The sequence below is a fragment of the Lepus europaeus genome, chromosome 7 (assembly GCF_033115175.1).
Source record: "Lepus europaeus isolate LE1 chromosome 7, mLepTim1.pri, whole genome shotgun sequence".
NCBI classification, from domain to species: domain Eukaryota; kingdom Metazoa; phylum Chordata; class Mammalia; order Lagomorpha; family Leporidae; genus Lepus; species Lepus europaeus.
In genome coordinates, this window is record NC_084833.1 from 858,520 (window position 1) to 885,914 (window position 27,395).

A 27,395-nucleotide genomic window follows, 5' to 3' on the forward strand; every position below is an offset into this window, starting at 1 on the left:
CCTCGCCTGGTGCCCCGGATGCAGCAACGAGGTTGGGGGCCAGTGAGGATCTCGCTGTGGCTGCCCAGGCCCAGGGGCTCGGGGCAGGCCTCCCTGCCCTACTGGGGTGGTCAGGGCCCTGGCCCAACTCTGCTGGGAGCAGTCCTGAGGCCTCCTGGCTGGCCAGCCACACCTTTGTCCCCAGTGACCCTGCACAGCCCCAGGCTGGAGTGGGAGCCAACAGCCACCCCCCCCACCCCCCCACGGTGCCTGCTGGTGCTCTGACCCTGAGTGGGGGCTCAGGTCCTGCGTGGGCGAGCTGAGCCATGGCAGTGGCTGTGCCTGCCCTGACTGTGGACGCACCACGGAGCTGCTGTGGTACGTCTGTCTGAACCCATCAGACCCAGAGTCTGCTTTTGCCTTGAGGTGGGCGCTATACCCACCCCCAGGCCTGACGCTGACCCCTGGCTGCTGTCTGGCTCAGCAGGGGGGCACCCAAGAGTCAGCCATGCAGCCCGAGCACCGCCACCCCCTTAGCCCATGGCCCATTTGTCTAGGGTGGGGGCCAAGCCGAGGCGCCCCTGGCTCCTAGGGGCCACCAGCCACCCCTCCTGTCACTCATCGACACCCCAGGCCTGGCCCCTGCCCCGTCACTGGACAAATCTTAAGTCGGTTAGGCCTCCAGGACCCAGAGCTGACCCCCACTATTGGTGGGTGGAGCCCTGGCCCTCAGCCTGGCTTGTCCAGGCACACCTAGGGTGGTGTTGCTGACCCCTGGCCTTCTCCGGGGGTCTACACACAGCAGGTCTCCTGCCACTGCTCAGGGCTGGCACGTGTCCACCTGTGACCTGCCCCTGTGGCCTCAGTGCCGGTGGGGCTCAGCCACACCTGAGGGCACAGTCCCTGCTGTGCTCAGCCCGGGCTCCCTGCCAGCCACCTGTGAGCCTGGCTGCGGCCTCAGGAGGCGACTTCCTGGCCGCCCTCCTGGAGGCAGGCGCCCCTGCCCCCCCACACACACCTGGGGGCGGAGCCACACGGGCTGGGGGCCCAGGAGACAGGTGGGCCCTGGCCCAGCTCGCGAGCCCAGAGTCTGGCCTGCTTCCCTGGCACCTTGTACACCGGAGTCCCCCAGCCTGAGAACAGGAAGCTGCTGCCACGTGTCACCCAGAGGCAGGAGGTGACCGGGGGGCGAGGCCAGGGCAGGCCCTGCCAAGGCCCAATCACTTTGGTGTTCCCTGCTAGGCTGTCACCTCTGCCCGTCGCCGGCCAGCCTGGCCTCGCTGACTCACAGGGTGGTGGCCGGATGTTACTTCCCATGACAGTGCCACAGGCCTGGCCCAGCCCTGCCAGAGACCACACAGGTGCACCCCAGGCTCTGTCGGGGAGAGGGCTGCCCCGTCCCGGATCCCAGGCACGCTCACCAGCGCCTGCCTGCTGCCCCACTGGGGGTGGGGTGGGGCTGCCTGTCTCAGTGTCCCAGCGCATTGCTCAGGGGGCCCTGGAGGGCCAGGACAGCCGGAGACTAGTGCTGCAGCCTCGAGGGGCCCAGTCCTAGTACCCAGAACTGTGGGGTTGGCAAAGGGTCTTTGCAGGTAGGAGGGGGTCCTGCGAGATGTGGGATGGTGGAGAGAGGCGGCCCTGGGGTCAGGGGAGTGGTGGCCTCAACCCAGGAGTTGGACGCCGGGGCTGGCCAGGACGCCTCTTCTCCCACGGTGCCGGGATCTCTGTGCGTGCTGGTCTCCTGGGTCAGCCGGACACGGTGACCACACGCTGGGGCCTTGGCCGGATCTCTGTGGGTGCCGGTCTCCTGGGGTCAGCCCAACATGGTGACCGCACGCTGGGGCCCTGGCCAGATCTCTCTGCGTGCCGATCTCCTGGGGCTAGCCCGACACGGTGACCGCACGCTGGGGCCCTGGCCGGATCTCTGTGGGTGCCGGTCTCCTGGGGCTAGCCCGACACGGTGACCGCATGCTGGGGCCCTGGCCGGATCTCTGTGGGTGCCGGTCTCCTGGGGCTAGCCCAACACGGTGACCGCACGCTGGGGCCCTGGCTGGATCTCTGTGGGTGCTGGTCTCCTGGGGTCAGCCCGACATGGTGACTGCACGCTGGGGCCCTGGCCAGATCTCTCTGCGTGCTGGTCTCCTGGGGTCAGCCTGACACGGTGACCGCACACCGGCACCCTGGCTGGATCTCTGTGCGTGCCGGTCTCCTGGGGCTAGCCCGACACGGTGACCGCACGCTGGGGCCCTGGCCGGATCTCTGTGGGTGCTGGTCTCCTGGGGTCAGCCCGACACGGTGACCGCACGCCGGGGCCCTGTAGGGTTCGTGAGCTCCCAGCACTCTGCAGGTCAGGTCCACGCCCTGAGGGCTCCCGAGAACACCAGGCGGCCTTTGCCTGTAGCCGCGTTGCCCCAACCTCTCCCTTTTGGTTTTGGTTTACAATTGATTTTTATTTATTTAAAAGCCAGAGTTAGAGATTTTCCGCCTGCTGGTTCATTCCCCAAGTGGCCACAGTGGCTGGAGCTGGGCCAGGCCAAGGTCAGGAACCTGGAACTCATCCAGGTCTCCCACGTGGGCCCAGGGCCCCAGCACCTGGGCCATCTGCGGCTTTCCCAGGCTGTAGCAGGAAGCTGGGTCGGAAGTGGAGCAGCCGGCGCCCACCTGGGGTGCCGGCCCCGCTGTTGTGGGTTGTTAGGGAACACGGGCTGTGCACCTCAGGAGTGTGGTCCGTGTGGGGGCTCTGAAGCTCCATTCTTCCCCGCTGGCCCACCGCGGATGGTCGTTGGTGGTGGTAGCTAACGTGTTCAGTTTAGAGAGCGACAAGCAGAAATAGTGTGGTCCCATCCATTGGTTCCCTCCCCAAACGCCCACAGCCCCTGGGCTGGGCCAGGCCACCGGCAGGGGCAGGGAGCCCCATTGCCCTCCAGGTCTCCCTGCCGCCTCCCAGGCCGGCGCTGGCAAGGAGCTGGAGCTGGTGGTGGAGCCGGGCACGGGGCACAGCTAGACCAGTGCCTGCCCCGTTGTGAGTGGGAAAAGACTTAACGGCCACTTGTGACGGGGCCGTCCCAGGACCTGCTGCTCGCGATGTGTGGGGTCAGGTGGGCAAGGGGCCCAAAGCCTGACCACCACTCACAGGGCAGAGGCCCTGGGCGCCTCTCGGCCTTCTGCATTTTGTCCATTCATTCAAGCCGCTGGAGAGGCCCCACGAGCCAGGGGACGTTGGGTGGCTCCTTCCTTGTGCTGTGACAGGAGGTGGTCGTGGTGGGCTCCCTCGTCTCTGCCTTGGTGCCCAGCGCCTGCCTGTCAGATCCTGGCCAGGCCTCCCGGAACCAGACAGGCGGCAAGCACCTGAAACCAGGTGGGGCGAGGCCGGCTGGCCTCCCCGCCTCGGGTTCTGGGGCTGCAGCTGGGAGGAGAGGGGTGGCAGGGCCGGCCTGAGTCAGGGTGACTCAGTGCCCCCGGGACTCACCTGCAGGCCCCGGACAGAGCAGGCCTGGACACCGGGGCCTGGCAGGCGGGCAGTGGTGAGGAGGGGTCTCAGCGTGTACAGGAAGCAGGACACCCCTGGGGGCCATCCCTGGGCACGGCCACCCACGGGAAGAGGGTGGGATGTAGCCGTGACGCACGGCTCCCTCACAGGCTGGCCCCATCGCCAGACTGGCTGGGCGAGTGCCTGGAGGGTACTGCCAGGGGGAGGTGACCTCACCGGTGAGTTTCCCAGAGGAGCCGCATCCGGCCTGGCACAGCCAGGCTCCGGGCGGGAGCTGGGCGAGTGTCAGTGGCCTCGGCTCCCGAGAGCCCAGCAAGGGTGGGAAATGGGGGCAGCCCCCCTCCTCAAGACCCCCACGCCACGTTCCCGGGGTGCAGCCCGAGTCCCCTGGAGCCACAGTGCCCGGCGCTCAGCTGGGAAGGGCCTGGCCCCACGCTTGGCCTGCCCCGGGGCTCCCGTGCCGACCCCCCACATCCTCAGTGTCCCCTGCAGGGCAGGACTGAGGCGAGGACGCTGGGGCCCCCGCTCGGCCCCTGGGGGAGGCCTGCGTGTGGAGGGCCAGGAGTTGGTGGGTCCAGGGGTGGGTATGCTTAAGGCCCTCGATGTCGGGAATCAGCCTGTGTGTGTGTGTGTGTGTGATGTGTTAGGAAGTCGGGAATCGGCCTGTGTGTGTGTGTGTGTGTGATGTGTTAGGAGGTCGGGAATCGGCCTGTGTGTGTGTGTGTGTGAGTGATGTGTTAGGAGGTCGGGAATCAGCCTGTGTGTGTGTGTGTGTTAGGAGGTCGGGAATCGGCGTGTGTGTGTGTGTGTGTGTGTGATGTGTTAGGAAGTCGGGAATCGGCCTGTGTGTGTTGTGTGTGTGTGTGTGATGTGTTAGGAGGTCGGGAATCGGCCTGTGTGTGTGTGTGTGTGTGTGTGATGTGTTAGGAAGTCGGGAATCGGCCTGTGTGTGTGTGTGTGTGTGTGATAGGAAGTCGGGAATCGGCCTGTGTGTGTGTGTGTGTGTGTGTGATGTGTTAGGAAGTCGGGAATCGGCCTGTGTGTGTGTGTGTGTGATGTGTTAGGAAGTCTGGAATCGGCCTGTGTGTGTGTGTGTGTGATGTGTTAGGAAGTCGGGAATCGGCCTGTGTGTGTGTGTGTGATGTGTTAGGAAGTCGGCAATCGGCCTGTGTGTGTGTGTGTGTGTGATGTGTTAGGAAGTCGGGAATCGGCCTGTGTGTGTGTGTGTGTGTGTGATGTGTTAGGAAGTCGGGAATCGGCCTGTGTGTGTGTGTGTGTGATGTGTTAGGAGGTCGGGAATCGGCGTGTGTGTGTGTGTGTGTGTGTGATGTGTTAGGAAGTCGGGAATCGGCCTGTGTGTGTGTGTGTGTGTGTGATGTGTTAGGAAGTCGGGAATCGGCCTGTGTGTGTGTGTGTGATGTGTTAGGAAGTCGGGAATCGGCCTGTGTGTGTGTGTGTGTGTGTGATGTGTTAGGAAGTCGGGAATCGGCCTGTGTGTGTGTGTGTGTGTGTGTGATGTGTTAGGAAGTCGGGAATCGGCCTGTGTGTGTGTGTGTGTCTGTGTGATGTGTTAGGAAGTCTGGAATCGGCCTGTGTGTGTGTGTGTGTGTGTGATGTGTTAGGAAGTCGGGAATCGGCCTGTGTGTGTGTGTGTGTGTGTGTGATGTGTTAGGAAGTCGGGAATCGGCCTGTGTGTGTGTGTGTGTGTGTGTGATGTGTTAGGAGGTCGGGAATCGGCCTGTGTGTGTGTGTGTGTGATGTGTTAGGAAGTCGGGAATCGGCCTGTGTGTGTGTGTGTGTCTGTGTGATGTGTTAGGAGGTCGGGAATCGGCCTGTGTGTGTGTGTGTGTGATGTGTTAGGAAGTCGGGAATCGGCCTGTGTGTGTGCAGGGGTGCAGGGCCCCGGGGGGCCACTCCTCTGCCCGCACCAGGTGGGCTCCCAGCCTGAGGGCACTGAGCGGTGAGACCTGGGGAGGAATTCGCCCGATCCTCGCCCGGGCACCCTGCGTCCTGGGGGGGAGGAGGAGGGGGAGACACACGGGAGAACTGACCCTGTGCCCTTATAAGCCCGGGTCTGAGCTCGGGCTGTGTGCCCAGCTCTCGGCGCTCTGCCACGTGTGTGCTGTCCACGGAACCACGCGGCCTCGCTGTCCCGGGCTGAGTGACTGGGGCCCTCGCTCAGATTCTGTCTGGAGAGGCGTCCAGCCGTTCTGACGGCCGCCCCGCCCCAGGAAACCTGCTGCCTCGATGCCCACTGCCGCCTCACGTCCGGGTTCTTTCCTGTGTCAGGTCCAGCACCTCCCCCGCCCATCGCCGCTAACACATAGACAAGGGCAGGAGCCTGGGTGCTGGGCAGGCAGCTGGACAAGGGCGCCCCAGGGCGGCGTCCACAGGCGGAACCCGGCTCCTCCTGGAGCCCCCAGCCCGTGTGTTACAGGCAGCCCCCTGGGCTCCTGGACCCCTGGCTTCCCCCGGTCCCCCTCCCCCACAGTCCACCAAGTTGGCCCCTGGCCCCCATGCCCCACCCTCACGGGTGCTCCAAGCCCCACTGAGCTCCTGGGGAGAGATGGGGTGCCCCTCCTCACCTGAGGCCCCAGCACACAGTAGGTGCTCAAGCAGTGCAAAGTGTGGGGCTTCCTGGAGGCCCAGGTGACACTGGCCTCTAGGCACCTGCATCTTTCTACCCCCAGAGGGGCCCCTGGCTGGGGCGTCCTCGCTGGCCAGCAGCCAGGCCCCACCCAGGACAGTGCCGGCCGGAGAGTGGGGAGAGCTGGCGGCTTCCCACAGTCAGGCTGAGGGCCCTCCCCCTCCTCCCGGCACCGGCCGGTGGGGCTGGGACAGGCCAGGGTCCACAGGGTCCAGCGGGGCGGGTCCCAGGGCTGGCTCCCTTCGGGGGTTCCACTGCCTCGGCACTTGTCGCGGCTGGAACTCTGGATCTCCGTGCCTGCGTTTCCGTTTGTGCGGCTCTGGAAACCACCCTGCGCCGGGTGGGAGCGTGGGAGGGGGCAGCCAGGGGTCCCCCTCTGCCGGCCCCACCCCCACCCCTGGGAACCTGGGAGGAGCTGGCGCTCGCTTCCTGCTCCCCATTAAACCCTTTAAAGGAAGAAGGCAAATAAACCCGCCCGCAGCCGGCAGGAAGGCCGCGATGACTCAGCCGCGCCGCGCCCCTTGCCGGCTCCGGGGAGGGGGCCGGCCTCTCCCGAGATCCCCTGGGGTCCTGTTCTAGCTCTTTCCCTGGCTACCTGGTCCAGCACAGGCTGCTGAACCCACTTCACAGACGGGGAAGCCGAGGCCTCGGAGGGGGGTCCCTCCTGCTGCGAGCGGAAGCTGGCAAGGTGGGGAGGGCGCGAGCGCATCCCCAAGGACCAGCGCCCTGGCGGACGGCGACCCTCCCTTCCCCCCAGGAGCCCTGAGGCCACAGGGACGGACTTCGGGGCGCGCGGAGGGTTGGGGGTGTCCCGCGGATGAGTCACGGCGGGCGGAGACCACGCGCGGGCGTCGAGGGGCAGCCAGGAGCCGACGCGCAGGGGTCGGGGCCCGAGGGACCGGGCTGAGCGAGGGGGCGCGGCTGGGGCCGAGGGGCGGGGTCGGTGGCCCGAGGGGGCGGGGCCGGCCGCGGGCGGGGCCGCTCTAAAGGCCGCGCCGGGTCGCGGCGGGCACAGCCGCCACCGCCGCCGCCGCCGCCGCCGCCATGAAGACCCCCGGCGAGGTGCTGCGCGAGGGCGAGCTGGAGAAGCGCAGCGACAGCCTGTTCCAGCTCTGGAAGAAGAAGCGCGGCGTGCTGACCCCCGACCGCCTGCGCCTCTTCCCCGCCGGCCCCGGCGCGCGCCCCAAGGACCTGCGCTTCCACTCCATCCTCAAGGTGGACTGCGTGGAGCGCACGGGCAAGTACGTCTACTTCACCATCGTCACCACCGACCGCAAGGAGATCGACTTCCGCTGCGCGGGCGAGAGCTGCTGGAACGCGGCCATCACGCTGGCGCTCATCGACTTCCAGAACCGCCGCGCGCTGGAGGGCTTCCGCGGCCGGCAGGAGCGCGCCGCGCCCGCCACGCAGCCCGACGCGCGGGCGCCCTGAGCCGCCGGTGAGTCCGGGCGCGGCGCCGGGGCGGGGGGAGGGCGCGCGGCGGGAGCCCGGGACCCCGCCCCGCGCCCGCCCTGGCGCAGCCCCCTGACCCGGTCCTCTCCCCCACAGAGCCGCACGCAGGACGAAGCAGGCCCGGCTGGCGGCGTGGCCACGACGGGCAGCAGCCCCGGGGACGCCCGCTCGCTCGGCTGGAGCCCGAGGCGGCCGCGGACCGGGACCTTGGCGCGCGCGCCGGGCGCGGGCGCGTTAACTTATTGCACGCTCCGGGTATTTATTGTAACGGCTGTTTGTCGTCAAACCGTTCTTACTATTTTGTTTTTGCACCGCTGTGTCCGTTCCGAATAAAGGACTGGTTTTTTCTACCGGCGCCTGGCACGGAGTCCTCTGCCCGAGGGCTGGGAGCGGGCGCGGGCGCGAGGGGCGCCTGCCCCCTCCACCCCCGCACCACCTGTCCCGCCGCTGACCGGAAGGAAGCGCCCCCCGCCCGCCCTGTTGGTCGTCCCGTCCCCCCCCCCCCCCCCCTCGCGCCTGGACCCTGGCAGCACCGACCCAGAGCGCCGTGGCCTGGGGTGTGCCGGCATAGGTTAGGGGAGAAGAGGCGAGAGGTCTGAGCGTCCAAGGCCGGGCCATGGACCTTGGGTGGGGGAGGCCCTGGGCCGCTTCCTGAGCCCCCCGCCGGGAGCCCGTGGCCTCTGCCCCTCCTGCGGCAGGGGGTTGGGGGGGCTCCCCGTGGGCAGAGCTAGGGGGCCTTTCTGGCCAGAGAGGAGTTGAGGTGGGAGAGGGTCTCTGCTGGACGTGGACGGGGCTGGCCCTCCGCTGGGTGGCCGCGGGGCCTGGGTGCTGAGTCTGGTATTTGCTTGTGAAGCCCCCGTGCCGAGGGCTGGGGCTCCTCCAACGCGGTGGAAGTGGGGAGACAGGACCCCCACCCCGGCCCACCCGGGGTCTCCCAAGCACGTGGGCTTTCTGAGCCCCCCGTCTGCGGCCTGGGGACTGTGGGCTCCTGAGGCCTGGGGGCCTTGTCTCTGCCAAGGTCCCCACTTGGAATGTGTTCACATCCGCCGCCGAGTGGCCGCCGTCCGTCCTGCGAGCAGTCACCCGAAGTCGCATCCCACCACAGGGCTGCCCACAGCCCCCCTCCCCCCGCCCTGTGCCAGGGGCCTTTCTGAGCGCCCGGAGCTGTGGGCTCGGGGAAGGAGCAGGCCCCTGGCAGTGGCCACCATGAGGGGACCCGGAGACCAGGGCCCCTGGGGCAGGCGTGGGCCTCGGGGCCGGGGCTCCCCGGCAGGTCTCCCTCCCACGCTTCCCTGGTCTGTTGAGCTCTCCCTGTGCCACTCAGGCGGGCGTGCTGGGCTGTGGGCGAGGGCAGCAGCAGGGGGCTTTGAAGCGGCTCTGCCCCTCCCCCCGTCTCCGAGCGACGCAAACACCTTTGGGGCCCGAAGCAGCCAGGCTTAGGGTGGGGTCCATGAATTTATTGACGGCCGTGCCCAGGGACAGCGGTCACTGCACCTTGTCCTTGTGTGCAGGCGCCCCCCAGAGCGCTAGCAGAACCAGGATGTTGACGGCGACCTGCACGTGGCCGAAGACAGAGACGCCAAAGCTTCGGTACAGGAGGCCGCCCAGCATGGGCCCCAGGGTGCGGGTCAGCGGCGGCACCGAGGCACAGAGGCCCAGCATGGTCCCTGTTGGGGGGCAGGGGGCAGGCACCCGTCCAGGTCCATCCCTCTGGCTGCCGGCCTCCAGGCCCCGCCCCTGCCCACCACCTAGCTGCACAGGTGTACCCCCGCCCCGGAAGTGGGTCTGAGCCTCCTCCCTGTCCCAGAAAGTTCCCAGGCACTGAGCATCCTGGGAATGGGGCCACAGGTCAGGGCAGCAGGCCCTGCCCTGCCAGACCTGCCCAGGGTGCCGGCGTCTGCCCCTGGGGAACCTGCCACCCAGGATGTCCGGGAGAGGCTTGGCCCTCGGGCTAGGGATGGGGTTGGGTGGGGAGGGTTCACCCACAGCACCTGCACCTCCCACAGCCACTCTGTCCCCAAGGCCCCCCTTCCAATGGACCCCCTTCCCAGGGCAGGGGGCTTCAGGGAGCTGGTGGGTACCCCCACCCTGCCTCTCCTGCAGCCCCGCCCCCTACCTGCCCCCCTACACCATCTGCTCAGCCATCCATCAACTCAATCAGGACTCAGTAGGAGCCCCAGCCAGGAGCGGCCCAGCGTGGGGATGTGACCAGCGGCCTCTCCCACTGCCCACGCGCCTGAGACACCGGGAGCCATCCCCGCCCCCGTGCTCAGGTTCCCAGACGGCCAGGGTGGGGCCCGGCAGGATGTGACGTGGCCCTGGCCCTGGCCCAGACCTGCCCCACCCTCGGCAGCCAGGGCCTCCTCTGCCAGGCCCGCCCCCCCGGGGGGGGCCTTATTCCCTGCTCTCTGCTCCTGGCCCACCTGCGTGGACACCTGCCATCCTAGCCACAGGCCTGGTCCCCAGGAGCCATGTGGGCCTCCGGACCTCAGCCTGCCCTCCCAGGCATGGTGGACATAGTGTCCGCCTGGGGCCCTGGAGCTCCCCAGCCTGGCCCTGGGGACTTCCAAGATCGCCCCTCCTCACTCGGTCACTCTATCCTTTAGGAGGACCCTGGGCACTCAGCTGTGCCTGTGCCTGTGCCTGTGCTGGGGAGGGGCCACCCCTCCCCCAGCGCTGCACTGTCTCCCAGACTGGCTCTGCAGGGGTCTTTAGATGCAGCCGCGCGGCCCCCTGCCCAGCCTCCTCTCCAGCGAGCTCCTGCCCGTGCCCCCGGCCTGCCCCGGGCTGGCCAGCAGGCCTGGCACAGGGGTCCTCACCTGTGTCGGAGGGGGGCACGGCCTTGGTCAGCATGCTGTCCGTGACCACGTTGAGGGTGCACAGGCTGAAGACCAGGCCGGGAGTCAGCAGGCAGAAGTGGAAGACGTTGGACATCAGCGCCTGCAGGGGCAGAGGCCGGGCCGAGCTGAGGGGCGGCCTCCCCTGGGCCCCACCCCCTCGCTCCGCACCCTGACCACTGCCCCCACGGAGTGGCACTGAGCAGGGCTGGGGGCGGTGGGGCCCCCGTGGGCAGGCCCGGGGCTCGGGCGCACTCAGGGCTGGGGAGTGGGCCTGGGAGCCCCTCGCTGTTGGGGGGCAGCCCAAGGAGGGGGCTCTCACCATGGCCAGGCCCACCAGCACGAAGACCAGCACGCTGGCCCGGAGCAGTGCCTCCTCCGAGAACTGGCGACTCAGCCGCCCGATGACCAGGCCCTGGACCAGCTGTGAGGGGCGAGAGGGAAGGGCGGCGGCGTCTGCACTGCGGCTCCCCTCCCCGTCCACGGCCCGTGGGCTCCCCGCCCTCCCCCAGGGCAGCAGCTGTGTCCAGGGCCGAAGACTGGGCCTGGGACACCTGTGCGGCCCCGGCCCCCGGAGAGGGGGCTCCTTCCGGCCGTGACTCAGCAGCCGGCCCAGCCCTCGGGCGGCTCCCAGGCCTGGCTCTCTCCTATCTGGTCATCACGGCTCCTCCCACGCCAGCCAGGAAGTGCCCGGGGCAGCCGCAGACCTGGCTGGGGGCCAGCTGGGGGTCAGTGGAGTCCAGGGCTGGGGCACCCTGTGCCGTGGAACCGGACCGGCCACTCTCCCCACTTCCTGCCTGGCTTAGGGAAACCGGTTCTGCCGACGGCGAGTGCCCCACGCGCCAGCACCACGCTCGCTTTCGCCCCGATTTCTACCACCAGACGCCTCTGGGGAGCGAACCCAGGCCTCGGCCTTTCCAGCCCCAGCTGCTGCTGGGCGCCCCGCTCCTCCTACAACTCCCACCTCCCAGCCGTCCCCCAGCCGCAGCCCAAGCGCCGCCCCCCCTGCCTTCCGTGGGTCCCCTGCCCGTGTCTGCTCCCCCAGCTCTGCCCTCTTCCCCACGGGGCCCCCAAGGCCATCTGAGGCACCCCGGTCCCGCCCCCACCCAGCCCTGGGTCCCGCTGGCCCCGGCTCCTTGGTGCCCTGGGCTCCCTCCTGGCCTCTGCTCCACGCAGCTCCTGCCCGGATGGCTCCCCTGTCCTCCTTGAGCCCTGACCCCTGACCCCTGGCATACAAGGGGACTTCAAGAAGTTCACGGACAACGGGCCCGGGCGACCTATGCAGTCATCCCTCCTGGGCCCGATTCCCGCGTTTTTCCACCGAAATAAACCTTTCCGTTCCATTTCCGGTGAGCTCCCGGCTGGGGGTCGGCACCGGAACCTCAGCTCTGCGGCACCCCCGCCCCCGGTGCTCCCTGAGCCACCTGTGACCCAGACGGCCCTGGGGAGGGCGGGTGGGGGCACCTCAGCCTCCTCGGGGGGCAGAGTGACAGTGACCCCGGCCCCCACCCACGGGGCGTGGGGCAGGAGATGGGTCGCAGCGGGAGCCGCAGGAGGCGCCCACAGAACCCAGCCAGCCCCCAGCCTCCTCTGCCCTGACCGGTGTTGGGGTCCCCAGTGCCCCGGGCCCTCCCCCGTCCCTGTGCAGCTTGCCCTGCGGTGTCCTGTTCACGTCCTGCAGCCCAGCTGCTCCCGGGCAGGGCGCCCTGCGGCCACGGCCGGTGTCCGTGGGAGGGGTTCGAGGGCCCTGCCTTCAGCTGGGGTTCTGGCTGCGCTGGGCGGGCCCTGGCCCCAGACAGGCTGGGAACAACCAGTGCAGAGAGGCCCATGGCCACCACCCTCGATTATCAGCGCGGCTCTCATTCCGCGGGGCCAGCGCCCACGACCTCTCCCTGGCCCCGGCAGTGTTGGGGCGCTGTTCCTCTCGGTCCTGGGGCTGCGGCCCGGGCAGCAGGAGGCTCAGAGGTACCAGGAGTGCCACCACTCACAGCACGGCCCAGCGCCCCTCGCCAGCTCCCCAAGCCTTGCCCAGGCTGTGCCTCCAGGCAGAGTGGGCAGGGCAGCCACACCCGTCCCTGCCGCAGGGAAACTGGGGGACAGTGTCACCCCGGGGCCAGACGGCAGCGGGAGGGGTCTCCCTCGCAGGACGAACACCCCCGGGGCAGGGGCAGGAAGCAAGGGCTCGCCCACCTCCAGCCCGGCCCAGCCTCCCAGGCTGGAGGCTGGTCCCGTCCGAGGCCCACCCCCTCCCCAGCCCCGGGCTGCACCGGGCACCCCGCTTACCATCTGCAGGACCCCGAAGAAGGACATGAGGTAGCCAGCCTGGGCGGCCTCCAGCCGGAAGAAGTCCATGGAGATGATGGAGAACATGACCATGAAGATGCCTGGGCGGGGGAGGGGACGGCACCGTGGGCTCCACAGCCCTGCTCCGGGCCGGGCCGGGCTACGCCAAGGAAACACTCGGCCAGGCTTCCCTGGGGTCTGCTGGGCTGGAAGGTGCTGGCCGGGGGAGCCGGCTGGGAGCCACCTGCACGGTCGGGTGGGGGCAGGGCTCTGGCCCTGGGGTACAGCTCCGCCCTGCTAGGCTGCAGAGCTGTCCACCTGGTGAGGGTGGGCCTTGGAGAAGCTGGGAGCTCCGAGGGAGCTGTCACGAAGGGGTCAGTGAGGGGACCCCAGGCAGGGCCGGGGCTGCGGGCAGGGACCAGTGGGTCGGCACCGTCGCGAGGCCTGGGATCCGCAGGCGTCCCCAGCTCCGGGGGTGGGAGAGGGCGGTCCTGGCTGTTGGTCCTTTCTCTCCCACACTTGCACCAGCCACCCCGGCACAAGCCATCCACGCCCCACCTCTCTGGGGTCACGGCGGGGTGGGGGAATGGACGAGAGGCCGGCTGGGGGCCCAGGGCGCAGGGCCGACCACAGAGCCCAGCCCCACAGCCCCGGGCCCCCGGCGCTGGGCTCACCTGAGGGCAGCCCGGAGACCACCTTGACCAGGAACACCCGCAGGACGCCGGGCAGCAGCAGCAGCCGGGAGATGGCCTTCAGGTCAAACACGCTGGCCGTGGGGCCGTCTGGGGTGCCAGAGACACGCTCAGGCCACCGGGAGGCCCCGGCCCCAGCGGCCCAAGCAGCCTCGGCCTGGCCCAGCCCGCCCTGGCACACCTGTCACAGCAGGGCCTGTGGACAGGAACTCCCCCGCCAGCAGCCCCCCCAGGCCGTCAGGGCCCCGCCCACTTCCCCCGCTCCCAGGGAGGCAGGAGGGAGGCCCTCCACCCCACGGCCAGGCCAGGGCTGTGAGCAGGAGGCACGCCCTGCCCGCTGGACTCCCCCGGGGGTGGGGCCTCTCTGGGCGGCTCCTCCCCAGCCTCCTGTCCCGGGGTCGGGGGGCCCAGCTGTGTCTCTGCTCCCAGACCCGGCTCCTGGTCACCAAGCAGGCCCACCCCACACCCTGCACCTGTTGCCCCTCCCGGGCCGGGGTGAGGGGAGGCCAGGCCAGCCTGCATGCTCCTGGCGGGCCAGCCTGGCCCGGGTTCCTTCCCCCACTGCGAGCCCCAGAGCTGGGCAGTGGCCCCGGCCCCCGGGGCACTCAGGGCTTTGCTGCCCACCGTGTCCATGCTGGTTCCCCGGGCCTCCGCAGAACAGGCTGGCTTGGTGTCAGAAGCCGGCAGGAGCTTGAAGAAGGCAAGGGGGGAGTGGCCCCCGATGCCCCTCCCAGGCCCCCCCTGGCTGGAGTAGACTGCCCTCCCCCGGAGGCTGGCCCAATGGGATGGCGGGAGCCTGCGCCCCGCACTGGCCCAGCACCTGGCGGGCTTACCTGGGCGGGAGGCCTGGGCACTGGCGCCGGCCCCTTTGGTGCTGGCTGGGATGCAGGTGAAGCTGAGGATGGCTCCTAGCAGGTTGGCCACGAGGGACACAATGGCCGGGCACTGAATCCTGGGGTGACAACGCCGGGCTGCACGGGCGCCTCCCACCCCGCCCCCACCTGCCCTCTGGTCTCGCAGGGTCGCAGTGGCTGGGAACAGCTCAGACCCGGGCTTGGGGTGCATTTATCAGGAGCAGATGGAGGGACCCAGGACGCTGCCTCTACCAGGCCCTCAAGGCCTCTGGGGACCGAGCAGGACTGAGCTCCGGCCGGGGTGGGGGGGTCCCTGGAGTCAGGGCTTCTGGGTTGCAGCACGGGGCTGAATTTACTTCCAGCCTTGCACCCACCGCGTCCAGGGCACACTGCCCTGCCCACCAAGGACTGGAGCTCAGTGGGCCCCTCCCACTTCCTAGAGGGGTGGGACATGTGGGGCCTGTGGGGGCTTTGGCCTGGGGTCTCAGAGCCCCAAAGTCCTGGCGCATCCCACAGCCACCGTCCCACTCACCCCTCACAGCAGAGAGGAGGAAGCCCCGCTGGGAGGCCTCGGGGCCCCGGGCCCTGCGCACACAGGACAGGGCTGGCCCAGTCCCTCCGGGGGACACGAGCAGGGCAGAGGGCTGCCCCGCCCCCCCGGGCAACCTCCCCTCGGGGCCCTGGGCATGGGCTCACCGGTTGGCCCCGCCCTGAGACCCTGGTGGGCAAACATGGGAACCCCTCCTGGCAGCCCAGACCTCACCAGAGCCCCCAGATCTGCCTCGGTCAGGCACACAGGTCAGCACCCGGGGGCACCCCTGTACCCAAAAACAGGCCAGCCCCAAGCTGCGAGGGCCCCTCCAGAGTTAAACAAAAGGACTCTTCCCAGTCCTCCCCACCTCACCCACGTGTGTGTGCACACAGATGCACAAAACACACACCTGCACACAGGACGCACATGCCTGCACACCCATCACACACACATGTACACAGGACGCCCACACCTGCACACCCATCACACACACCTGCACACAGGACGCCCACACCTGCACACCCATCACACACACATGTACACAGGACGCCCACACCTGCACAAGGACACCAACACCCGCACACATGACACACGTGGCACACACGCCTGCACACACATCACACACACCTGTACGCACGACACACACACCTGAACACACATGAGTGCACACCTGCACACAGGACACACGTGGCACACATACCTGCACACAGGGCACCCAGGCCTGCACACATCACACACTTGTACACATCACACACTTGTACACAGGACACCCACGCCTGCACACAGGGCACCCACACACCTGCACACACGACGCAGATCTGCACACACAACACACAGGACACGCCTGCACGGACACCCACGCCTGTGCACACATCACACCGGCCTGCACACACGACACACAGGTGCTTTCATGGTTTTTCTAAGTGGAGCTATGAGCAAGGGCAGGGCCGGGCTGCGTTATTTTGTCCACCCCTTGCTTCTCCTGGTGGAATAGATGGACAAGAGGTTGCAGATGGACACACGGACGCTGCTGAAAGAGGACCGGGGCCCTCCATCCTTCTATCCACAGCCCTGCCCACCCCACACCCTGCACACGTCACCCCTGTCCTGAGGCCCCCCGGGAGGGCACTGGGCCTGGAGCCCTCCCGGCCCGCCTGGGCTCAGCTCACTCGTCACTCCTGCTGGCTGAGAGGGGTCACCACGTGCCTGGCACCTGCTGCCAGGGGCCAGCCCAAAGTGGGGCTACGGACCTCCTGGGCTGCACCCCCACTCTGTCCACCTGCAGGTCAGGCGGGGCTCACCTGGCCCTGACTTCATGGACACTGGCTTATGGGGCGCCGTCACCCCGCCCACCCCGCCAGCACCCCAAGGTTCCGTGACTGGAGCCACCTCTCGAAGTGGATATTGGCCCCCTCTGGGCCTCTGCATCCTCCCAGCCCTGGGACCCCCAGGCCACAACCATGCAGACCGCCCCAGGGCCTTCACAGAGGCCGGGACACAGCCCCCTCCTCACCTGCTGCCCAGGATGCCCCCGCTCCCCCACCCCGCAGCACCGTGGAAGGGAGCGAGCGCCCGGCTACCCAGACAGAGGGCCCAGAGGACCCAGCCAGGAGGTGCTGAGTCACCCGGGGCAGGGGGCAGCGGTCACAGCAGGCACCACTCGCCGGCCAGCTTATGCCCAGGGGGCCGGGCAGGTGACCGCCAGGGTCTGTGGGTGGACGCTCCCCCAGCCCAGCCCGGGCCCACTCTGGGGCGGAGCCCGCCCCTCCTGGGACTCAGTGGGCTCACCAGGAGGGAAGGGGGGTCCGGGAGGCCCCCAGCCGGGCCACCTGCTCCGAGGTGGCTGCCTTGGCGCCGGCCCCACGCAGGCCGAATCCCCAGCAAGTGGGACTGGCCCTGTCCCAGCAAAGCTGAACCCACACGCGGCGCCGGCCTGGCCTTGACTGTGGGTCATGGCTGGCTAACCCGAGGCCGTTCCCCGCCGCTGCCCTCGGATCCACGGACGAGCTGCCCTCGGCGCTGAACCTGGACGACCCAACGCCTCCCGAACACAACGTGCCGGCTGCTGGACCCTGGCCACCCTGACTCCATCCCGCAGTGACCCCTCGGGGCCCCCGTCTCCACTCTCCCTTGCCCCCACATCTGTGCCCAGCAAACCCGGGCACTGCCCTCAAACCTGATCAGGGCTCCGGCTCCCGGGCCTGGCTCCCCGTTCTCCCCTCGGGGGGGACCCCACTACAGACCTCGCTCTGGCCCCCGTGGCCCCCAGGACAGAGTCCTCCAGGCCCCTCCCCGTGGCCACCCCGCCCTGCCTTCCTGGGCTCCAGGGCCTGGGCACCACGTGGACAGCTGGCGGGTACGCGGAGCTCCAGGCCCAGGTCCCCGAGCGCGGCTCCCGAAGCCACAGCAGCCATGCCCACCGCCTCCTCCCACCTGCTGGCTGGGCCTGGGCCCTTTCTCAGGGACAGGAGCCCCTGGTGGTGGGGTGGACAGAGAGGGGCAGCCAGGGGAGCCCACGTCGTGCCTGGGTTCCCATCGAGGAAGAAGGCAGCTGTGACGTAGCTCTCGCCTGCTAAGGGCTGGGGCTCGAGGTGGCGCCGTGGCAAGGCTGGCTGAACCAGGAGGGCGGTGGCCGCCAGCCCCTGCAACGCGGCCTCCCCGAGGGGCTGACACCCAGGGCCCAGGAGCACCTGGCGGACGAGGTGGCCCACAACCCGTGCACCCTGGGGCCTGCGCAGATGGCCCATCTCGTGGGACACAAGGCCAGCGCGTGGCCACAGGTCACCAGCACGGGCCCTGGCGCCTCTGCCTGCTCTGGGCAGCCCACCACAGGGGCTGCGGCGGCTACTGCAGCCACAACGCCCCTCCAGTGTCCCAGGCACAGCACAAAGACCTCCACGGGGTTCCCCACCCCCTCTGCCCGCAGCCCAGCCCTGGGCCTGGGTGGGACGAGGAGCTGGGGAGGGGGTCTCAAGTTCCCACTCCTCACAGGAACGTGGAGTCGGTCCTGTTCTGCACGGACGTCAACATTCTAAAGCACCTGGGACCTGGGACGAAAGGAGCCAGGCGAGCTGGCGGAACATTCTGGAAGGGGGGGGGGCTGCCGGGAGGGGGACACAGGGGTGTCTCCACGATCGCAGCTGGGATGGCGAAAAAGGCAGGTGAAGAAGACGGGGGACCGAGCGCCCGCCGGGAAGGCGGGGTAGCGTCTGGGCGAGGCCGTGTGTGGGCGCCAGACACCGGGCACCACCAGGGCCCACGGAACCTCGCGAGGCGGAGGGACGCAGCCCTGCGCACCGGGGCCGCTGTCGAGGCCAGCCTGCCTGCCCCGGCCGCAGGTGTCCAGCCCCTGTGGGTGCCGGCTCCCCACACTCCTGACCAGTGGTGACCCCCCAGTCACCTGCACCCCCCAGGCTGCCCCTCCTCCTCGTGCCCCCCCCCCCCCCGCCCCCAGCAAGGCGCTGCCCAGGCTCAGCTCCGCCAGCCACGTCTCGGCAGTGAGCAGAGCACGTGAGATCCCTCTCCGGCTGAGCGCGCCCTTCCTCTCCTCCACGGCAAAACCAAGGCCGACTCTGCCCTCCGCCCTCGTGGCCGCCCCGGTCCAGCTGCCCGGCTCCGTGGCCTGGGCCTGCTGGCCCCTGGCCCCGGCTGTTCCTGTGCCCCCGCACCCCACCCACTCCAGGTCCCCACGCAGAGGTCCCTGGCCCGGGCTGCTTCGTTCCCCGGCCACACCAGGCCCAGCTTGACCTCACGGCGCCAGGACTGGCCTGCCTTGCCAGTGTGCCGGCGCCCCAGGCCCCACGCGGCCGCCTGCCCTGGCGTCCTCCCCACGAATCCAGGTCGCCCCCAGAACCTCCGCGGGCAGCTGGAAAGGCATGCGCCCCAAGAGGAACCCCGAGAACTGAGGCCCAGCGACCCCGCCCCCGACAGCCCCTCGGGACGCTCGGGGTCCAGCAGCTGTGACCCCCGGGGGGGGGCAGGCTCCCGCCCCTACCCTGCCTTGATTTCCTGCAGGTAGAGTTCGACTCCCACGGGCGCTCGGACGGTCCAGCCGGGCCAGCGCGCGGGCCAGCGGCGCCCTCTGTCGGCCACGCCGCGGCGCGCTCCCTCCGCGGCCGGACCGACGCGCCCAGCGCGCCGACGGCGACGCCGGGGTCTCACGCCACTCACCCGTAGGACTCGCTCAGCGTCCCGCCGAGCAGCGAGCCGACGATGACGCCGATGCCGAAGCAGAGGCCGAGCCGGCCCAGGGCCTCGGGCCGCTCCTCTGGCGTGGACAGGTCGGCGATGACCATCTGGGCGGCTGGGGGCGGGAAGGCCGTGAGCTGCGCTGACCCCCTGGCCCACCCCCTCGCCGCTCCAGGCCTCGCCCCCTCCCACAAGCCACGCCCCAGCCCCCACTTCCCCTGCACCTTTGACCCGCCCCTTCGATAAGCCACGCCCCAGGCGCGCTTTCCCCTCGCCCAGGCCACGCCCCCAGCCCCTTCCCCCGGTCTGCCCCTGCCTCCGCGCGCCCTCGCCCACCCCCGCCGCCCACCTGTAATGGTGTGCATGAGCGCCGCGGGCAGGCGCGAGGCGAAGAGCAGGGCCACGCCGGGCAGCGCCGGGCTGCAGGAGGCCGCCAGCAGCGCGTAGAGCGCGCAGGCCGCCAGGAAGGAGAGCGAGAAGGCGGCGCGCGCCCCGCGCTGGTCCGCGAACCTGCGGAGGAGCGGCCCCCGCGTGGCCGTGAAGACTCGACTCCTCCAGGGGGCGTCCCCGCAGCCGCTCCGGCCCGCGGCCCCGGCTGTCACCCGAGATGTCACATCCTCTCCCTTGGTCGCAAGCCAGAGCGCCTGGACGTCGTGGCTGGGTCCCGGGGAGCCCAGGGCGGCCGAGGCGCCGCTGGCCTGGGTCCATGTGTGGGTGTCACCCTTGGGACCCCTCCCCCTCCCGGATCACGGTACCTGCCGAACACAGGCCCGCCCAGCAGCTGAAGCACCCCGAAGGTCGTTTGCAGGTAGCCGAAGGCGACAGGGTCCAGGCCCAGTTTCCGGGACAGATACTGCAACGGAAGAGGGCCCAGGCTGAGGGCTGGGGAAGGCGCCCAGGGCCTGCAGTGCGGGTCCCGGGGCTCTGCCTTCCTCTCTCTCGGCCACTGGCCTCCTGGCCCTCTGCAGGGTCACAGCGCTCGGGGCTGGAGAGGCGTGCATCTGCTCCTAGGTTTGTAGGAGCCCCTTAGCGGCCTCGGGGAGGTGGCCCGGGGCCAGCGGGGCGGAGCCTGGTCTGTGAGGCCCTCACGCCTCCTGGCAGGGTCCAGCGGGGGAGGAATGGGCCGGACAGTGTCCCCTGGGGGCCAGGGTCCCACAGCCTGTCCTGTCCCAGGTCCCTGGGGTTCACCCTCGCCATCGGAGCTCCCGGCCCGTGGATCGTGCCCCACCCCAGCCCCCGGTCCCTGCGCCCTGACTCCCAGGAGCTCGGTTCGTCTACCCAGAGATAACTGAGCGAGCCCGGGTCCTCAGGGCGGGCCCTCACCATGCAGATGTACCCTTATTAGAAGGGGGATTTGGGCCCCAGGCCCCCAGGGGGCAGCAAGGTGACAGCACACACGGTGCAGGCCCAGCCAAGGTGGGCCGAGGAGCCGACGGAGGCAGGCAGGGCCCTCCCCGCTGGTCTCGCAGGAGCAAGGCCCTGCTGTGGGGTGGGTCTCGGACTTCCGGCCACTGAGACAGCAGTGTACTGCCCAGCCTGCCTCGTGTCTGGACGCCTCTCTCTAGAGATTATGTGAAGGGCACAGCGCCAGAGACACAAAAATGGAGAGACCGAGAGAGAGGAAGGGACACACAGAGAACTCTGCAGTGCCTGTGACAGCCAGGGCCGGGCCAGGCTGAAGGCAGGAGCAGGGGCGCCGGCCGGGTCTCCCCTGAGGGTGCAGGGGCCCGAGCACTGGGCCATCTTCTGCTGCTTTCCCAGGCCATCAGCAGGGCGCTGGATGGGAAATGGAGCAGCGGGACTTGAACTGGCGCCCGTGTGGTTTGCCAGTGTCACGGGCGGCAGCATAACCTGCTCTGCTGTGCTCCAGTGGTGGCCCCATTTTTTTTTTTTAAGATTTATTTATTCGAAAGGCAGAGTGACAAGGTGGGGGAGAACGTCCCGTCACTGGCTCACCCCCAAGTGTGCGCAGCAGCCAGGGTGGGCCAGGCCGCCTGGGCTGCCATCGGCTGCCTTCCCAAGCGCACTAGCAGGAAGTGGGAAGCCGAAATGGAAGTGCAGCCAGACCCTCCAGGGTGGAACTGGCCGTCCCAGCTGGCGGCCTCAGCCGCGGCGCCCCAAGCCCCCCCCCCCCACCTCTGGAGCACAGGCTGCGGCATCCTACTCCCCCGCCCCCGCCCCAGGGCAGGTTCAGCCCCAAGAGCAGGGAGTGGTCCCCCGCAGGGCCAGCACTGCCCTCCGAGACCCAGATCGGGGCAAGTTCAAGTCCCGGCTTCTTTCCGTCCGTCCAGCTCCCTGCTGATGCGCCCGGGAAGGCGGTGGAGACGGCTCACATGCTGGGGTTCCTGCACCCCGTGGGATGTGCACAGTGGACAGGGCCTGCTGCTTCCCTGTCTCCCTCCCGGGGTCGCGCTGCCTTTCAGGTAAAATGAATCTCTTTTTTTTTTTTTTTTTTTGACAGGCAGAGTGGACAGTGAGAGAGAGAGACAGAGAGAAAGGTCTTCCTTTGCTGTTGGTTCACCCTCCAATGGCCGCTGCGGCCGGCGCACTGCGCTGATCCGAAGGCAGGAGCCAGGTGCTTCTCCTGGTCTCCCATGGGGTGCAGGGCCCAAGGACCTGGGCCATCCTCCACTGCACTCCCTGGCCACAGCAGAGAGCTGGACTGGAAGAGGGGCAAGCGGGACAGGATCGGTGCCCCGACCGGGACTAGAACCCAGTGTGCTGGCGCCACAGGCGGAGGATTAGCCTGTTGAGCCACGGCGCCGGCCTGTAAAATGAATCTTTTTAACCCCCTCCGCCACTCCCATGGACCTTCCTGCCCCCTCCTCACTTCAGCTGCACCTGCTCCCCAGGAGCCTGAGAGGCTGGAACCCGCTGTCTGCTGTGACCCTGCCCCGACGGTCATCCCGCATCTCCCAGGGAGTTCGAGCTGTCCCCACCTTCTCCCGAGCACCTGCTGCGCACACCTGCTCACCTGCCCACCTCAGTCCCCCTCCCCACTCACTCTTGGCTACCTGGGGGCACCCCCGTGGCTTCCCAGCTCCCGACCCCATCCCAGTGGCCCCCAGCTGCTCAGACGAGATGCCTCTTTGCCCTGTGTTCCCTGGGCCACTGCTGTCCCTCTAGCTGCCGCAGCCAGTCCTGTAGGCCTCCCACCTGCGACAGCTGCCTCGGCAGCCTCCCTGCCGTGTGACCCCGCGCTCGGGCTGTCCCAGGTTCCTGCCTCCTCCCAGCCCCCTCTGCCAGCCCCGACCTCCAGGACTGGCCGAATCGATGACCACTTCTGAGCCTTGGAGTCCCCGAGTGACGCGGGCACAGAAGTCCCGTTCCGAGTCGTCCTCAACTTGGCCTGTGTGGAACTGGGCTCCTGTCCTCCCCAGAGCTGGGGGGGGGGGGCCCTTCCAGCGCCTCCCCCCTCCCCCCACCCCTCAGCAGCCAATCCCGAGTCCAGCCCGACCCTGGAGCTCCCTGGGCACCTGGGAGCCGCAGCCCTCTCTGGGCCCCCATGCTGGCTGTGCCCCTCCTGCCTCCTCCCGGCCCTGGCTCCAGTGAGGTGTCCCCACCCCACACCTGCCGTGGCACTCCCCCCAGCACCCCAATGCCAGGGCCCAAGGTAGTGGCTTGTTTCGTGGCCTGCTGCACTCCAAGTTCGGGGAGCAGGCTCGGCCGACGGGAGCCCAGCACATACCCACACCTCCCCTGGAGGGTGACCAGGAGCCACTGCACCCTTGGCCAGCGCCCAGCCACCCTGGGGCTGTAGCTGCTCACGCCTGCCAGGGAGGGATGTGTGTTACCCATTTTATGACAGGTGAACCAAGGCGCCTGCCCAGGCCACCTCGCTGGGGAGGGGCCCCGGCTCAGGGAGCCAGGCTGTTCGGAAGGTGTGAGCTGGGTGTGGGAGGCCTGGCAGGCAGTGGGAGGAGTCCTGCTCGGCCTGGAGAGGTGGCAAAACCTGATGCCCATTCCCACCTGGACTCCCAGCCCAGGTCGTGAGGCAGGTGTGGGAGCCAGGCTGCGCCTCCCGGGGGGTGGCCCCGACTCTATGAGCCTCAGACTCCTGGGGGACCCGGCCTCCATGAGGGTCACCCTGTGCCCTGGCACCCTGGTCCTGCTGGGCACACTGGGGGCCAGGACCCCACTCTGAGCAGGCGCAGCACAGCGTGGGGCCCACAGTAGCCGAGCCCCTCGGCCAGGCTGGACGCTGGCTACTTGTGAGAACCTCCAGGGGGCTTTTAGCGGCTGGTGGCAATGCCAGGGCTCGGCCCGACCACACAGCCGTGGCCCTGGGAGGGTGAGGCCCTGTGGGCCCGCCCCTGAAGGCTTGTTGAGTGGACAAGCAGGAGTGAAGGAGGCAGAGGGGTAGAGGGTGAGTGGATGCGTCCGTGACAGCCTGCGGTGGCCGCTGAACGCTGCTGTGGCCAGGGCCCGGCTCCAGGTGTGGGTCGGACCGAGTCTGGGTCCTCGCGTTCCACGGGGAGAGAGAAACTCAGCGGATTCTAATCGGGACCTGGGGTCACGTGTGGGCAGCTGCGGGGGAGGAGACGCCCTCTTGCTGGGCAGGTGCAGGGTGCCCTGTTCAGGGGCCTGAGGGCCGGGCTGTGAGCTGAGCAGGGGCGGGCAGTCTACAGGGCAAAGGCCTCCGAGCAGGGCAGGAGCCGTGGAGCTAGGGCAGCATGGCGGGCTGCCTGGCAGTGGAGGTGGAGGGCTCCCTACAGCGTCTCCCCAGGGTGCGGGATCTGCTGATGGGGCCTGGGACCCCCAGCAGGCAGGGCGGGGGCTGGGGGCTACTCACAGGCATGATGGAGAACTGCATGAAGAGGCAGGTGAACTCCAGCGAGGTCAGCACGTAGGTGAGCAGCACGACCCAGGGCCGGCCCAGCGCGCCCTGACTCCTGAGCATCCCGGCGGAGGCTGGGGGTGCAGGAGACCCGGAGAGATCCACGCAGGAGGCTGCCGGGGCTTGGGAGCAGGCGGGGGGCCAAAGTCCTGTTGATCTGGGTGCGGGCGCTGAGTCACACGCAGTTGGTGGTGTGGGCGGCGTGGGCCTAGGGGAGGACGGAGCTGCAGGACCCCAGCAGGGCTCTCCCGGGAGAACAGAGCGGGTGGCCCGTGGTCTCAGGGCACCTGGCCTCCTGCCTCTGGGGGAGGGCAGGCTGAGCACCCACCCCGTGGCTTGCCCAGCAATGCACCTTGCCCGTGGCCGAGGCCCAGGGTTCCTGCTGAGAGCAGCCAGGGCAGCGCTGACCCCAGCCCGGTGGGCCACAGGGGGGCCTCCTCCCGCTGGGGCCCAAGGGAGCCGTGTGGGTGTGAGTGGGGGGACAGAACTCAGCCTGCCGGGACCCCTAGTCAGGGCAGCCCTGCCTCACCTGGGGGAGCTCCGCTCCCCTGGACCAGTGGGAACCGGACTCCGAATCCGCACCTGCACGTACCGCGGCCCGAGGGCAGCCTGGGAAGCCGGGGCCGGCCGGGGCGGGGCGGGGGCCAGGCAGGCGCGGGCCCCCGCCCCGCGCTGGGACCTCCCGGGGTGACGGACTGGGCGCCCGCCCTCCGGGACACGCTCGGGCCCCGCCCCCGGCGGAGCCCCGCCCCCCGCGCCCAGGGAGCGCCCCGCCACGCCCTCTGCGCGCTCATTGGTCGGGCCCGCCCCGCCCCGCAGGTTGCCCCGCCCACCGCTCCCTTCCCCTGGGAGCCTTCCAGCGGCGCGGGGGGCCGGAGCGCTGACCCTTGAGCAGCACGGGGTGTCCGTCTGGGGCAGGGGAGGGGCAGCGGGAGAATGAGAGGGAATGGGGGACGGGGTGCCGAGGGGCAGGGCCGAGCTCGCCCTAGGAGGGCGTGTCCCCTGTCACCCCCCCCGGGGGGCGGGGCTTACCAGGTCAAGCCCTGAGCCTGGAGTCCCGAGCCTGGGCAGGTCCAGCCAGGGACAGCCTCAACAGAGGGCTGGCCTGGGGGAGGGTTGGGGCGGGGGCACAGGAGGCTCGGGTTGTCCGAGTCAGGACATCTGGGGGGGCTGGGGTGCCCACGGTTCCATGGCAGGGAGCTCTCCCCCAGGGGTTCCAGGCGCCCCAGGCCCTGGCTGGCAGGCGAGGCCATCACTGGACTCCTCCCTGGGCCTTGGAGGGTGGTGGACGGTGAAGAGGCCCAGGGGTGGGGAGGGGGTGCAGAGCCTCCAGGCAGGTGGGGAGCTTGTGCGGTGTGGGGGTGGGGGTGGACACTTACCCCTCTTCCTGGGGCCGCGGGGCCTGTGGCTGTGGAACTGGCCGGGCTGAATGGCAGGGCAGGGCAGGGTCGGAGGAGCTTCCTGGTTCCGGGGAGTGTGGGAAAATCGCCCTTGGGGCTGGGCGAGGAGAGCGAGGCTCGGATCCCCTGGGTTTCCTGAGCCGCCGAGGAAGTGGCTTGGCCGTGGGCCCGGGGCGGGGGAGGGGGCAGGGTCACCTGGGCCCTCAGTGTGCCCTGCTCTTCCCAGGAGGGGCTCGAGGCCGACAGAGGCTGATGGAGGAGGGGCTTCACCGCCAGGCCTCAGAAGGGCAGGACCGAGGCGTGTCCGGGCAAGGCAGGACCCAGGCCAGTGTCCGGGCCAGGGTTGCTCTGACGGCACAGGCGGGAGCGGGGACCCCCAAGGGTGTCGCCGAGGAGAAGGGCCCCCCCTTTTGTATCCCAGGCTGTAGCTCACGTGCGACTGTGGGAGACAGTGCCGCAGTGCGCAGTGGGGGCTGCTGGGGTCCCCCAGCCTTGTGTTTAGAAGGACCCTCTGGCCGCGAGGGCAGCTGGCAGTGGCAGTCCACCTCCGCGGACCGCGGAGAGGTGGCGGGGTGGGAGGGGCGGGCTTTTCTGATGGACTGGGCTCCGCTGAGAAGCCAGGGCAGCTGGGCAGGCAGAGCCAGGAGCCCAGAGCCGGCCCCTGGGTGGAGAGGCTGCGAGGCCAGCCGAGGATATGGGGCTGGGGTCCCAGCTGGGTGTGCTCCGCACTGAGACAGTATTGGGAGCGCTGGTCCTGGGGGAGGACAGAGAGGAGAGGGCAGGGGCGGGGGGCAAAGGGACCCAGTGCTGGGAGGAGGAGCCCAGGGGCCCTGGCAGGGGAGGGGGAGGGAGGCCGGGGCAGCTGGGAGCCCGGGGGCTGACTCTGGGGAAGTGGGCACAGCTCCCAGGGCGGCCGCGCCGCAGGAGGGGGCTGGAATGGCCGGCAGCAGGCGGTGTGAAGTAGAGAATCTCAGGATGCAAACGAGGTGACAAAGCAGGGAGGGGCAGCCTGGGGGCTGAGAGTGGCCTTGGTGGGCCCTGGGCTGGGAGCAGCCCCTCTGTAGGTTGGTGAGGGTCCCACTGAAGCACTGGCCCCTACTGTTACTCCTGTTGTTTCCTGTGGGACACCAGCGGGGACCCCCTTCCTGCCACCAGACGCCAACTCAGGCCCGGACAGGGTGCAGTGCCAGGCTGTGGCCAGCAGGGGGAGCCCTGACCACAGCCTCAGGCTGCTGTCCTGCGGTGGTGGGCCCCCCGGGGCCCCGCCTGGGCTTCTCGGTTTTGTCCCGGGGTTGTCAGGTTGAGAGCCATCCCAGCCTGGTGTCCATGTCATTGGGCAAGGTGGGGGGGGCTTGTCTGGCAGCCCTGGGGTTGTGCCACTCTGTCCCCCCCATCCTCTGGCCCTCTGTGGGTGCTGTGGGAGTGGCTGGGCTGGCCTGTGCTGAGGAAGCTTCTGGAACTGGGGTCCAGGCAGGGGTCTGCAGGGGAGGCGGGAGCTGGGCTTGTCCCCCTGGTGCCCCGGGGACCAAGTCTGGATGCAGCGTTAGGGGGAGGGGGCCTGGGTCCCTGCCCTCCTCATCCACCCAGCTGCACTGTGGGTCTGGCTCTGGGGGTCCGACAGGTGGGGTGTGGCACACCCACCCCAGGGCCGACAGCTCCGGGGCAGCACCCAAGACTGCGGGACTTTTGGGGGACAGCTGGGGTGCCATCTGGGGTAGCCCTGTCCCCCTCCTCCCACCACGGAACCCACAGCCAGAGGAGGGGACCCCGTTCTCGCTCTGCATGGGGGCTGCCGGGGACCAGGGCTTTCTGGGACAGGGGACTCCCCATCGGGTCCCCGCCCCTACCAGACTCCCAGCGCCAGGGGTGGGGAGGCAGCCGGGGAGCACAGGGCGGCGGGGCCACAGCTGCTGACCCCTCCAGGGACGTAGGTGGGCGCCATGCTGTGGAAAGGGCCCAGGTTCGCAGGAGGAAGGCCGTGATGTCCTGAGCTGCGGGAGCACGGGGGCCATCGTGGGCACCCAAGCAGCCACACGGGCGGGGGCTGCACCGACAGCCTGGAGCCCCCTCTGCGGGCAGCCCGCCGTCCACGCACCGACCAGTCCCCGGGTCGGTCTCAGTGTCCCACCTGTGAGGACCGCCCTAAGCCCCGCCTCCTCAAGCACAGGGCAGCCTGGCACCGACCCCCTGGCCCCCGAGCCCTG

General features: G+C 69.3%; 2 protein-coding genes across 2 annotated transcripts; one reads left to right on the forward strand and one right to left on the reverse strand.

The window, feature by feature from the left end:
- The first annotated feature begins 7,136 nt into the window (after positions 1 to 7,136).
- PHLDA2 (pleckstrin homology like domain family A member 2) lies at positions 7,137 to 7,918 on the forward strand. The gene is made up of 2 exons (XM_062195645.1): positions 7,137 to 7,554; positions 7,665 to 7,918. The coding sequence occupies exon 1, from the start codon at positions 7,161 to 7,163 to the stop codon at positions 7,545 to 7,547; it is 387 nt and encodes a 128-aa protein (XP_062051629.1). The 5' UTR covers positions 7,137 to 7,160; the 3' UTR covers positions 7,548 to 7,554; positions 7,665 to 7,918.
- Positions 7,919 to 9,010: 1,092 nt separating this feature from the next.
- On the reverse strand, positions 9,011 to 24,509 carry SLC22A18 (solute carrier family 22 member 18). The gene is made up of 11 exons (XM_062195646.1): positions 24,321 to 24,509; positions 23,747 to 23,948; positions 19,710 to 19,807; positions 19,304 to 19,464; positions 18,937 to 19,069; positions 14,214 to 14,332; positions 13,363 to 13,470; positions 12,689 to 12,789; positions 10,728 to 10,829; positions 10,388 to 10,508; positions 9,011 to 9,235 (listed from the first exon to the last, which is right to left on the reverse strand). The coding sequence occupies exons 2-11, from the start codon at positions 23,852 to 23,854 to the stop codon at positions 9,054 to 9,056; spliced, it is 1,233 nt and encodes a 410-aa protein (XP_062051630.1). The 5' UTR covers positions 23,855 to 23,948; positions 24,321 to 24,509; the 3' UTR covers positions 9,011 to 9,053.
- Between the last annotated feature and the right edge of the window lie 2,886 nt (positions 24,510 to 27,395).